The sequence below is a fragment of the Choloepus didactylus genome, chromosome 12 (assembly GCF_015220235.1).
Source record: "Choloepus didactylus isolate mChoDid1 chromosome 12, mChoDid1.pri, whole genome shotgun sequence".
Lineage (NCBI taxonomy): Eukaryota > Metazoa > Chordata > Mammalia > Pilosa > Megalonychidae > Choloepus > Choloepus didactylus.
Genome location: NC_051318.1, coordinates 33621355 through 33633998, shown reverse-complemented (window position 1 = coordinate 33633998; position 12644 = coordinate 33621355). Strand labels below are relative to the sequence as shown.

General features: G+C 41.9%; 1 protein-coding gene across 1 annotated transcript in view; it reads right to left on the bottom strand.

Annotated features, from left to right (window-relative positions):
- The window catches only part of FGF14 (fibroblast growth factor 14), a 686839-nt gene extending 674994 nt beyond the window's left edge, over positions 1-11845 (bottom strand). Inside the window, exon 1 of the mRNA XM_037800215.1 lies at positions 10866-11845. Within this exon, the coding sequence (XP_037656143.1) occupies positions 10866-11073 (208 nt within the window). The 5' untranslated portion in view covers positions 11074-11845. The remainder of the gene's footprint in view (positions 1-10865) is intronic.
- Positions 11846-12644: the final 799 nt, after the last annotated feature.

The window sequence follows — 12644 nt, the reverse complement described above, 5'->3', positions numbered from 1 at the left end:
TGAAATTTAGCACGTGTTGGCTATTTAACATATGCTATTAAGCTTATCCATGTAGGATTATATATTGCCTATCTTCTCAAAACCTCAGGATCATATTTTTAGATAATTTCCAAATAACAGATATTTTTCTAAAGACTAAATCCATCACTGGAGCAACAAGAATGTCAGTACTGAGAAAAATTTAAAAACAGAATGAATTGCTTGACAAAAACAGATTTATATGACAACTTCTGTTAGGGGGCAATTTTCCATGGTATTTCTGCATGTCTTGTGACAGCTTTTGTCCTGGACTATATTATCAAGGATGTTTGCATAGCAAACCACCCTGGGATCCAGGGATGCCTTCCTCCAGGATGGAGGATAGATCTGTTTTCTAAACAAGATAATTAAGACAATGTCTCTCAGCAGGGCAAAGGTTGGGCAGCTTTGCTAGAATCCCCTTAAAAGATTGGGGCCTTCCTAAGCTCAGAGTTCCTCAGCTGTGACACAAACCCACTGTATGCACAGCATGTTTCTGGGCCACTCTGCATAACCCCTGTGGCATTATGGGACTTGGGAGGCAAAAAGAACCGATGCGAACATGACGCTCATGCTGACCGCTCCTGCTGTACCCTGAGTAATAAAGTCATTTATCTCTAACCCAGGAGTCTCCTGTTTTCTATCATCATTTATGAAACCGTGGCAGGCTAATTTGTTAGCTTGCAAGCTGATTAAACTTTCACACCCTTTGTAGTTCCTGACAATTTCGGGATGTTAACTGAAAGTGAGTTTGTTCAATAGTAGTTTCTAGTTTACAAAATAGTACAGAAGCTGCCACAACAGTTTCTATACATCTAACATACAATGACATGGATGAAACAAAAACAGTACATTGAAAGAAAGAAGTGAGACTCAAAAGAGTAAGGACTCGACGATTTCATGAGATGAGGTTCCAGTACAGGCTAAACCAAAGTGAGAGAAATCAGAATGGTGATCGCTTCTTGGAGGGGGTTTGAGTGGGAATTGAATGGAAAGGGGAGGAAACGTTCTTGGGTGACAGAAATGTTCTGTATCTTGTTCTGGGAGTGGTTACAAGGATGTAAAAATTTATCAAAAGTTATCAAACCATACAATTAAGATCTGTACATTTTAGTGTATGTAAATTATGCTTCAATTGAAAGCATTAAAAACACTATCTAAACACTGAATATGTTACAGCCCCTTTTAATTTCAGGATATAATAATTCAAAGAAACATTAAGACAAATACCAATGAGTGTCAGGTACATTCTATTGAACATTCTCTTTAGTGAGGCAGCTGCAATACAGTGGTGTCCCATCACTAAAATGTTGGGGTAGAATGATGGTTAACTACTGAGTGTTTAATTAGGAAACTGACTCAGGCCTCCTAGAAAACAGTGCCTTTTCTTTGCCTAAGAATTACAACACCTGGTGTACAACAGTAATACAACTAAAGAAGATGAGTTTCAGGCTTTGAAATAAGTGGTTGTTTTTTAAAAACCTACAATTAAGGGATATTATTTTTGTTTTAGTCCTTAAGGCCTCTTATTTTCACATTTCTTATTTTTTAAACTACAACAATATTATACCATGTGCTCTACACAGGAAGTGAAAAGAATAGAGGTTACGATTCCTCCCAAACTACACTTTCTAGGAGGCAGCATCTCAGAAGAGGTTACCACACACTTCAGTGATCCACTGTAATTGTGAAGACAACAAAATGTTACAAGGGAAAAAAAGAGGGCATTTTAATTACAACTACATTCATTTCTATCTAAAAAGCAGGTGCACACACTTGCATGCATAAATTCAATAAAGCTCACACTTCCTTCTTTTTTTCTTGCCAGAACTGAACAGTTAATCTGAAAACCTGGTTTTTAATTGTACTACTTGGCTCCTCAAACTGAATAAAGTATTGTGTACAGAATGTCTTTTGACTTCTCTTTGTTTGAAAGTATTTTCCCTACTAAATATTTTAGTTTGAAGTCAAGAAAATGAACTTCTAAAACTACGCATTTAAATTCTGATCTAGAAAGAGAAACTTGTCAAAGTTTTCTACTTGCTGTTACAGCTACTCCATCCCCTCAAATACGAAAAGTCTGAAGAAATCCATATTTTACGGGGGAGGGAGAGTGTTCTAATGGCAAAAGGTCAGAAGATCAGGAACAATAGTGGTTGTACAAGTCAAAAACCTGTAGACAGAAAATTCTAGACTCCTCCCTTTCCTTTCTTACCAAATTCAAACTGGCCACTGAGATAGATGGCCTCCAATCCCTCTCCAGCATCTCAATGCCTTACTTTGCATCACACCACTTCTCACCACTTCAGTTGCTTCCTCTGTGACATTCCTACCTTCAGTTTTGCTCAAAGTTATTTTCCAAACTCTAGCAAACAGATGCCTAAAGGATAAATCTAATCATGTCACAGAACAGAACTCAGTTAAAGTTTTATTTCCTCCAGAAAGCCTTTCATGGTTTCTTCTTTGGTTCTATATTACCTTTGTCCACCTACAAATCAAAGCACTTATCGCCTTCTCAAAACTGGTTCCATTTTTTTTTTAATCTCCTGAAAATTCCTTAAGGGAAGAACTCTTCTTCACCCTTGTATCTCTAGCATCAAAAATTGGAACACAGAAGCATTTTATGTGCTCACTGAATTAGTACATCCAAAAAAGGAGTGAGAAGTATAATTGCTCAAACAAGATTAGTTACTACACTGATGGCAAAGAGCAAGTGAACCTACAAAGAATCATAAATTTCAGAGTTGGAACAGACTCTCAAAATAATCTTTTTCAACTTCTCAATTTTACAAATAAGGCTGGGTAAAATAAATGATTCAAAATGTTTAAGTGACTTTCCCGATAGCCCAAAGATGATAGAAAGAAAAACAAGCCAGTGCATATGGACCAAAAAAAGAAAAAGAAAAAAATGCTTAGAGACTGTAGAAATAGACAATCTGGATATATAGACAATCTGGAATATAATAGATATAACAGAACGCCATCTGTTTCAGCAACAACCACGCAACTCTATAAAATGCATAAAGAACTCTTGGTAGTGTCACCAATAAAATACGTGTTCCTTCTTTCAATGCTCAAAGCTGCTACCTGCGTTTGTGTCTACAATTCCAAAATCAGATCTTGGAAGTCACTTCCTCCACTGTGAGGGAGTTGCCACACCTGTAAAAGGAGGAGGTTGTTCATGATCCCTTAGTTCACCCTCTCTCTCTGATATACTCTAATTTTAGGATACAATTTAAATATGGCCAACATATTCCAGGATAGAGGGGAGAGAAAAAAGTTCACTTAGAATCAGGATTCTAAGTGAAAGTTCCAGAAGCTTAGATTATTAGCGCTGACTGAGATTATTCTAACCAAAACCCTTACTACATCCGAGGAAACTGAGGCCCAGATATTTTCAGCGACCAGTCTCGGCTCTCGCAGTAGCTAGTGGAGAAACTGAGACCAGTCAGTCCTCGGGTTATCCTCTCCCGGTCCTAAACTTGGGCACAAGCACCTTCCTTCCTCCCCATTCCTTTTTCGTGGATCCCATGCCACAGCTGGCGCCTGGGAGCGTGTTAGGAGGAGACGGGCGAGTGGAGACAGCCACCTGTAGGCTGAAACCAAACTTCTTTCACAGCCCTTAGGCCTGGCACGCACCGGGGCGGTCTCTACGATTACTCCTGCTGAGCGACCCGGCAAACACCCGCCAGTCCGAGGAAGAGCCCCCACATTCCCCGTCCTGCCCCCACATTCCCCGTCCGGGATGGGGATCTCCCGCCCTGGAAAAGAGCCACAGGCACACAGGCCGACCCCGACGCCGACCCCGACCCCTAGCGGCAGCAGCCCGGGCGGGCGCGCACAGCCGCTCCTGCGCTGCTGCGTGGCTCCCCCGCTATATCCTGACATCGTAGTTTCCATAGCAACGGTTGCACCAGCTGCCGGGCCCCCAGAGTCTCCTCTGGGGTCAGAGATCATCTCTGTGGCAACGGAAGCTTCCCGCGCTACGGAGGCTCCAAGAGGCCGCTTCCGCCGCATTGCGTGGCGGAGACTGGGGTTCCCCGAGGCGAGGACCGCGTCTGGTCGCCGGTACTCGCGAGCGGATGTCCGGGTACCGGGACTCGGATCGCCTTGTTACACTAGGAGGAAGGACCCCACCTTGCCTTCTTGCCCTGAACCCCTTCCCCTCAGTTAAGAGTCCGAACCCTGTTTCAGCCAGGTGACAGAGAGGCTAGACACCTGGAAGCTCTGCGGAGTTGGCTGACTCGTGGCTTTGCAGAAAACAAATGATCCACTTTCCCGGAAACCCACGGCCACTGCCGAAAGCCGTGGTTTCTGCCAAACTTTCTTGTTCCTGACACAAACTCCATTCCTCTCATCAGCTCCAGGCCGCAGCGAACCACCATCCTCCACCCTTTAAAGTGGCTCCAGAAGGGAGGGAATAAAATAGATCAATATGGTGGTTAGAAGTGCAGGGTGCTGCAAAGTTTGAAGGTGACTATTTTAAAAACTGCGAAGAAAAAAATATGGGGAGAGGGGGCTGCGTTCAAAACAACTGAAACTAGGAGCTATTTAGGTGCTGTTCCCCTGGGAACAGCATGCCACAAGGGAGAATCCCCGTTACCATCTTCAGAGAAAGAAATTCAAAAGAGAAAAAAACAATTCACTCAACTGTTTTGGAAAATGCCTTACTTTTTAAAGGGAAGAAAATTAAAAATTGGAAAAGACCCTGAAGGGGCCTGTGACAAATGTGAACCTAATGGTGCCCTAATTCTGGATATTTAAAGGCCAAGTGTGGAAGAAGGGGATAATTCGAGAGTGCAGTTGGCTCTTGAGCTTTTATTTTTGAGAAAGGCCTCAAATATAAGGAATACAGGCCTCAGATTTCAAGGTTTAGAATGAAGGGTGTTATAAAAGGTAGGCTAGGGGAATGTTTGCAAATTGTGTTTCAGGGTGTCTTATATGAGGGATGAAGAGCAAGAAGTTAAAGCCACTAATAGTGTTTTTCTTTCATTTTTGTTTAATCAGAGACCAAAATATTGGTTGACACTATTGGGAAAGGGTGAGCATTAAGTGAACTTGAAAAACAAAATTTATAATACTGCCAGTTATAGTCCTGTGGTTAAAATATTTAGAGAAACCTATTTTTCCCTATTGATTATTTTAGTAGAAATTTATTCATCATCTACTATGTGTAATAAATCAGAGTTTCTGTCAGAGGGGCAATGATAAACGCAATAGTGCCCAGCAATTGTATGACTTTCTTGGATGATGTTGGTAGATTAGACGAGCAAAAACTTCATTCAGTGTTTCCTATAAAACATGTCTGCTTTATGCCTCCTTTTGGCTCTAATGTTTAGGAAGGCCCCAGGAATTCCTCCTTTGAATTTCCCATCATTGTCCTATCTTTTACTTTGAGAATTAGTTTGTAGCAACTAGAGAAATACGCAGGAAAAACATCAGGGCGTTTGCTGGTCCTTCCAAAGCAGAAGAGCGAAAACACTAGTGTGTATCTAAAGGTATATGGAGGGACTGGAAAGTCTATCTCAGAAAATACCCTGTTCTTCAGTGCCCATGTTCCACTCTTAAAACTAAATCTGGTACATTATGCACAAACTAAAACCCTATGAGACACCACAAAATCTTTTGCACTGGGCACAAGTGGATGTTTCAGTAGGTATTTCCCTGACCCCACGGTCCTTCCTGGAGGTGGTACTAAGTTGAGCTCAAAGGTTTCACTAAGAATCTGGGTACAATGCCATGAAGCATTCAAAACTTAATAGAGGAGCTTCTGATTTCACTGTTCCAGTGTCCCAATTGTTTCCCCTAAATGCATAAGAAACTATTTTAAATAGATGCTTCCATTTTGAGACATCTGTATGGTATTTATGGCAAGCTTATGAGTCAGTTTGAGAGGTATATTGCCAAAATATGCAATGAAGTGAAAACATGGTTGTTGTCCTTGTTACCATATGTATAAAAACACAACAAAAGTATCCAATGTTTGTGTTGCTAAAATATGGAAGACTTGGTTTGAACATTTTTAAAGAAATGGTTCAGAGCGGAAAATATGAAATACAGTGTAGAAATAGCTTTAGCACCTTCTGAAAGCAATGCATCTTTTGAAAGAATGTTCTCAGTTATAGTTATTGTCTAAGGTGAGAACAGGCTGGATATGGGTACAGCCAAAATCATCTTCATTGTTTAAACTAAGTTTAGCTCATCATGCATTGAAATTCACACTTAGCTTGAATATAAATTTCAAAAAAAGAAAAACCCACTCTCCCAACAAGTACTTGGAAGCCTGTCTAAAATGCCATTCTTTGGTTCATGATACAAGTAACTTTGTTACTTTAGTAACTAAAGCTTCCTGGATTCCAAGTCCAGCTCATTACATTGAATTCCACTCAAAAGTCAGGCATGTTAAAGGAAAACCTTACACCTGTTCAGTGTTCTGGTCATGCAGTCTGAATTCGATGTCTTCATATGATGTATACTCGGTGTTCAGAAGTACAGAGGCTGTGGCCCATTTGTGGCTCATTCAGCTCTAAAGGAAACCTGGATGAGTTGGCAGGCTAAGAACGTGAAGGAGTAAAAAATGCTTACTCTCTTTTTTCTTCCCTCAGTCCCTGTTCTCTCACTTCAAAGTGCTATGACATACCTGGATGAAAGCAAATTGCTTTTAAGAATAATATATATTTAAATGAATAACAGTGGCATACTAGGTGTTTGGGTTACCTAAAATTGCTTAATCAAAGACAAAAGTAGAGCTGAAAGGTACTGAAACAAGTAGGAAACAGAAAGTGATAATGGTCACTCCCTACAAGTTCCTGCTGTTCACCTCAAAGTTATATGGCAGAGAAGGAGACTGAGTTCAGAAAGGCAACTCTCAGGACAAGAAGTTTATGGAATTTTATAAATGTGCTCTTTAGAACTGGTTCTAGAGCATCTCCTTCATATCCTCCTTGCCACTAATGCCCTTATTCAGTAAAATCTCTTCAATTACAAATGTCCAAAATCCTATCAAGCCAGATTTGGAGAGTATCGTTCACGTGTGGTTGAGTGTGTGTGTGTATTTGGGGGTCGGTAGCTTCCTTTGCTTGTTTACATTATGTATCTGAAGAGATATTTAATGACATGACCTTAGTGTTTATCTTTTTCAACCACATTTCTTTCCTTAGCAACTTTTCTCAAAAGTTGGGTGACCTAGATTATGTCCCAAACTGGTGTACACATTGGTCAGTCCACACTATCTTTACTGGTTTAAAGAAACATATCAAGCCCTTCACTAGACAAAATAAATACCTTGGAGTTAGTATTCCCTGCTTCATGATTTGCCTAAAGTACAGTCATCTTGCCTGACTCACGCAGTGAAAGTTGAAGCAGATAACATGCTAAATGCATAGCTATTGCTCTGCTAGGAAAGTAGGGCATTAAAGTGTGTGTGTGTATGTAAATATTTGGATAGATATTCTCTGATAATTGTTTTAACTGGGATATCAGATGTTTTTATGAAGATAGTAAATTTATATCCAGTGATTTCAAACTACTGCAATTTATTTTAAAATGGATATGTTGTGCAAATATATTCTTCATGTTTGTTTCCAGATAAGTTTTACATGAAAACAACAAAAACAATTACAAAAAAAACTAATTAATATCTCTTATTTAAGTAGTTTCGAGATAACTAATAACTTGGGGTAGATGAATAACTTTGCTCATAAATTCATGACTGTTATCTGATTTCTTTTCACACATATCTGTTTATATAGCAGTGCTCTGAAATTCCTCCCAAGAACCCTTGACCTAACTATCCACAATTATTGCTAATTTAATTTAAACAATTGAGAATAATCTTTCACATCTTGCAAAGATTGGGTAGAAAAATTAATCTAACATTTATCTCTGAAATAATGAATGGTGGTTTACATGAAATTCATGATCAGACTACTGATGGTACTCAACAGTATTCAGCCAAGCTTCTTCGTTTGTAACCAGTTAATTGTCCTTTCTTTAGATTTAAGATAACATATTAGGTAGTAGTCAATCTGTTGTTTTTGGTTTTAACAGTTAAGAAGATTTTCATCTTTGTTTTATTTTAATTACTCAATTAACTTCTTAGTTGTACTGCTATCTTGGAATCACCCCCCCCCCCCACCGATGTATTTTAGCGTTTATTTGAATAGCGTGAGAATGGAATTCACCAAGTACAATACTGAAAGGAAAGGACTAGGCACGGGTTTGAGCCAAGCTTGAAAGGCTAAAACTTTTGGAAAGTGAGATTAAAAAGCACAACACAGTAATGTTCCATTTAAGATATTTACTAAATGCTTCAAGTTGGAATTCAAATTTCTGGCAATCTAAAACTATACTATCCTGTTGCAATAGTTGGTGATGTTGTTAGACACACTTTGAGTTACCCCATCAATTCACACCCAAGTACTTTAACATTCATAAGCTTCAAAATAAATTGCTCTAAAAATAGTCTGTCATTTGTTTGACACCTTCCAAAATGCCTTGGAAGGGGGAAAAAAAAACTACTTTATTCCAGAGAGATGAAAGTGGGTGGGATGGGGGAGGTGTAATAAAAAGATCTGGAATCATATGTAGAGGGAAATTAGTGTTTCCAGTAAAATTGTTTCCAAAAAATTATAAAAGCCAGCAAAGAAACTTACTCTTCCATGCTGAATTATTTCCTTCTATCCAAGATTATGGAAGAATTGACTTCAAGGTCCCTAGACAAATGCCCAAGTCTAAAAATAAAATGTTTTTCAGTATTTCTTTCTCATAAGGGTAGAGCTCTTCACAGAAAGGCACAAGAAAGCCTCAAAAACTAATACTTGTACCCTGTGAAGGAGTACCCCTCCCTTTCCAACTGCAGCCCTTGGCTTGTCCCATTTAGGGAAGTCTTGCAAAAAGGGTCTCCAAGTTAAGTTGTGAGATAGTGTTGCAGATGCATAAAGGTTTTGTATGACCCGTGCATCAGCAAGTTTTAGGTTTGATGTGGGTGTTAGGGTACACCTCAGCTGATTTAGAAAGGTGGATGATAAGGTGACAACATTGCTTTCTCCTTGGGTAGTTCTCAGAATGGTGGTATCATTTCAGAGTTGCTCACTGCTGAAGAGTTCAGAGAGAAGGGTAAAATGACAGGGGAGTGAGGAGTAAGGAACAGAAGAGGGTGATTAGGAGATAGAGAGGAAAGCTAGAACACAAGGATGAGAAATTCAGGACAAGCAAAGAGCCCATTGCAGCACCAAGACCCGGTGCAGACAGAGGCTACTTCCAGAAGCCGCAATAGCCACCCCAAAGTCCCAGCTCCGGGCAGCTGCCCAGGCCGCGGCCAGGCGTCCTCTGCCCGAGCACGCGAGCATCTACCCTTTCGGTTGGTCTGAAAACTCGCAGCTTCCCTTTTGCTGCAGAAGTGTAGCCGCAAAGAATGCTCAGCCTCCACACCCACCGCCTCCATCCCCGCCCACCCACACCTCCTCCTCTCTCTCTCTCTTTCGCTGCACCCGAAGGCGGCAGCCACCTCTGAGCGCACTACCCCAGCTATGTTCCATTTGCAAGGTTCGTTGGCTGAGAGGCAGCAGCCACTTGCTGCCCAGCCTGGTGTTCCGAGTGCAGCGAGGCCCCCGGCTGAATTCCGGGTGTCAGGGAGCCAGCGGAGAGCCATGATCTACTACACTGCAGTGCCAGCGTCAGGAGCCTCCAGCACCCCAACAGCCACTGCAGGACGGCGGGTCCCCCGCCCCCTCTCCCAACAAAGCCCCAGACACAAACACCAGGTTCTGGGTCCCTCCGCTGAACGGAGCGGGGGGGGATCCACTGCCAGTGGATGCTCTCCGCCAGTGTGTGCGGGTTCCCGGAAAGTCTGCGTCCAGCCTCCTTGCCTACGCCTCCACCACACAGCCCTCCTGCCTTCCCTCTCTCAGGTTACTGGCTCGCACCTCCGCGGCCGCTCCAAAAAGTCTCAGAGTGCGATAACTGGAAAGTAAGCCCTTTGGATCCGACTCCGCGAGTCACTGACATTTGCATTTCTTACGTAATGTACTGCAAGTTTCCCTGTTGGAGCCCTTTGGAATCGGGGCACATGATCGCTGGCACGTTAAAGCAGGGACCCACTGCGCGGCTCATCCCACCCGTGGGACCCGGACTCAGGGTTTCCATGCTTTTTAAAAAGAGGATTTAAATTACATATATTAGATGGGCCTGGCTTGGAAACCTTATCTAGGTTTCCCTCCAGGCATAAACCCTGTTCAAGTATTCCCAGTGGCAGGATGTGTCAGAAGCAGACGGGGGAGTGAGTTAATACTGGGGCACAGAGAGCTAGACGGGGGAGGGAGGCGGGGGCTGACGGAGGAGCGGGGACGCGAGGGAGGGGGGATCTTTTACTTTGGTAAAGGTGATCGGGATGGCGAATATTGTGCAAGCTAACCAGAAAGTCTAGAGGCGGTTCTCAGCACCGAGCTATGTCCCCGAACCTGCAGCAAAGTAAGAAGTGCTCGGAATCTTCTTCCTAGCAACTACCAAAAGCTTCAGCTGCCTCGGGCAAAAACCTTAAGCCATAGTCCTTCGATATTCCACCAAACACAGGTAACCAAATCCGTTTTAAAAAAAAAAAAAGTTTCCTCCTCCCTCCTAGTGATGGATTGTGTCACAGCCGAGAGATGCTGATAATGATTTTCGGGTTCACAGACACCGATCCAGCTGTTACTTATTTATTCATGCAACACCTCTATATGCAACACTGTCCTGGTTCCTTTCATGTTTCCCCTGTCTTCCTGCATAGCAGAACTGCAGATCTAGCTCAATGAGCAACAAACAGGTTATTATGAGGAAAAACATAACAGGATGCATGTTTTGCTTACCAGTTGGGTTCTTGTTTTTCTTAAGACTCTTGCCACAAAGACACTGCAGCATATGCGTTCCTTTGCTGAAAATGTTCCAAAGAAACCACATTGATTTGGGCGAAAAGCAATCCAGCAGCTTAGACACCCTGAGAAAGAAGAGATCCTTGTGGTTGCATAATAATAATTTGAAATCAGTTCTCCTGAAGAGGGGCACCGGTTTTACCATAGGAAAAACGATAATATTCCGGATCTTCTCCCAGTTTTTTCCCCTCACGTGGTGTATTTCTTTGAGACTTCTCAGTGATTGTTTTTTTTCGGCCAGGTTGAACGATTTATCCCCCTTGATCACAACTGTATTATTACCAAAGGGCTGGAAAGAAAATCCTTTTTCAGCATGAAGCCAAACAAAAAAGCAAAGAAATCCCAACTGAGGCCAGAACTAATCAGGGAGAACAGTAATGCACAAAAGATCCCCAAAGAGAAAACCATAGCCTTTTACTTGGTCGCTATGAGGATGGGTGGATCTGCAGATGCCAAAGCAGGATTCATCTTAATGAGAGAGGATTGTCATTGTGTAGCCCCTAGGAGAGAAGGAAAGAAAAAAAGAAGAAGAAGAAGAAAGCAAGAAAGAAAGAAGAACGAAAGAAAGAAAGACAGGGGAAGGAAAAAAAAAAAAAAACAGCACCACACACACGCCAATACCACCTCCGAGATTGAGTCTGACAGCGGAAGGCAGAGACTCCCTTCTTCAAGTGTCGATTTTTTTTTGAAAATAATCGCCAGTGATCAGTGGGATCGGATTGAACCTGCAGTTCTCAATCACCACGAAGAAAAGATGCAAATCTAGGTGCCCCCTCCCCTTGTCAGGTTTGTAGTAGGTAGAGAGCGCCACAGATCCCCTTCCTCCTTCCTCTCGCTCTCCCAGTTTCCAACAACGGTGAGCATGAGGAAAATCTCTTCTCCGGATTTCTCGCCCAGCCTCGGATGTGAGTTAGAGGCATTAGAGAGAAGAGGAGGAGGAGTTGAAGTTTGCATTGAAAGGACTGGCTTTCCATGACGTAGCCACGTGCTTTCAAACCCGTCACCAGTGAGCTGCTTCAACCAGCCCGGGGAGGGCAGTGTCACTGCAGTCTCTCCGCTAGTGCCTCTCTCCAAGTCTCCCCACCCTCCAGCACCCAGCTCCAGCCCCAGCCCCAACATTCGACCCTCTCCCCTCCTCTGCAAGCGAGAATCTGCTTGCTGCTTGCTCTTGGAGCCAATCAAACTGATCATTCTGTAAAAAGTGAATTTTGAAAGGAAAATTCACAATTATAATTAGTAAACCTTAAAAAACAAACATTTAGGGAGAAAATATAGAGAAACTGGAGTTTAATACCACTCCACATGGCCAAAATTAGTTTCACCTTTGTATTTTCAAAAGCAGCATCTCAAAAACATTAAGGGAAATCCTTTCAAGTCCCTTTAATTCTTACTATTTGAATCCTACTTCACTGTGCTGTTTGAAAAATGTACACTAGATATATGGCAAATAGGTATTTTCAGAAACCACTTGTTAAAAGGGTGACTACTAAAATCTAGGTGTAAACTTTATTTTGGTGGGGAGGGTGAGATGCACATGAGAAAATGTATGCCTTATCTAGACTACTAACCATCATCTCCAAATAATATTTTGAACAGAAAGCACCCTGCTTAAGTTACATCTTAACTCATTGCTTATTTCCATGCCCATTAATTGAGCTAATATTAAATCTACCCTGATATACTTCTCATCTACATTAATATACAATCTTGTCACCT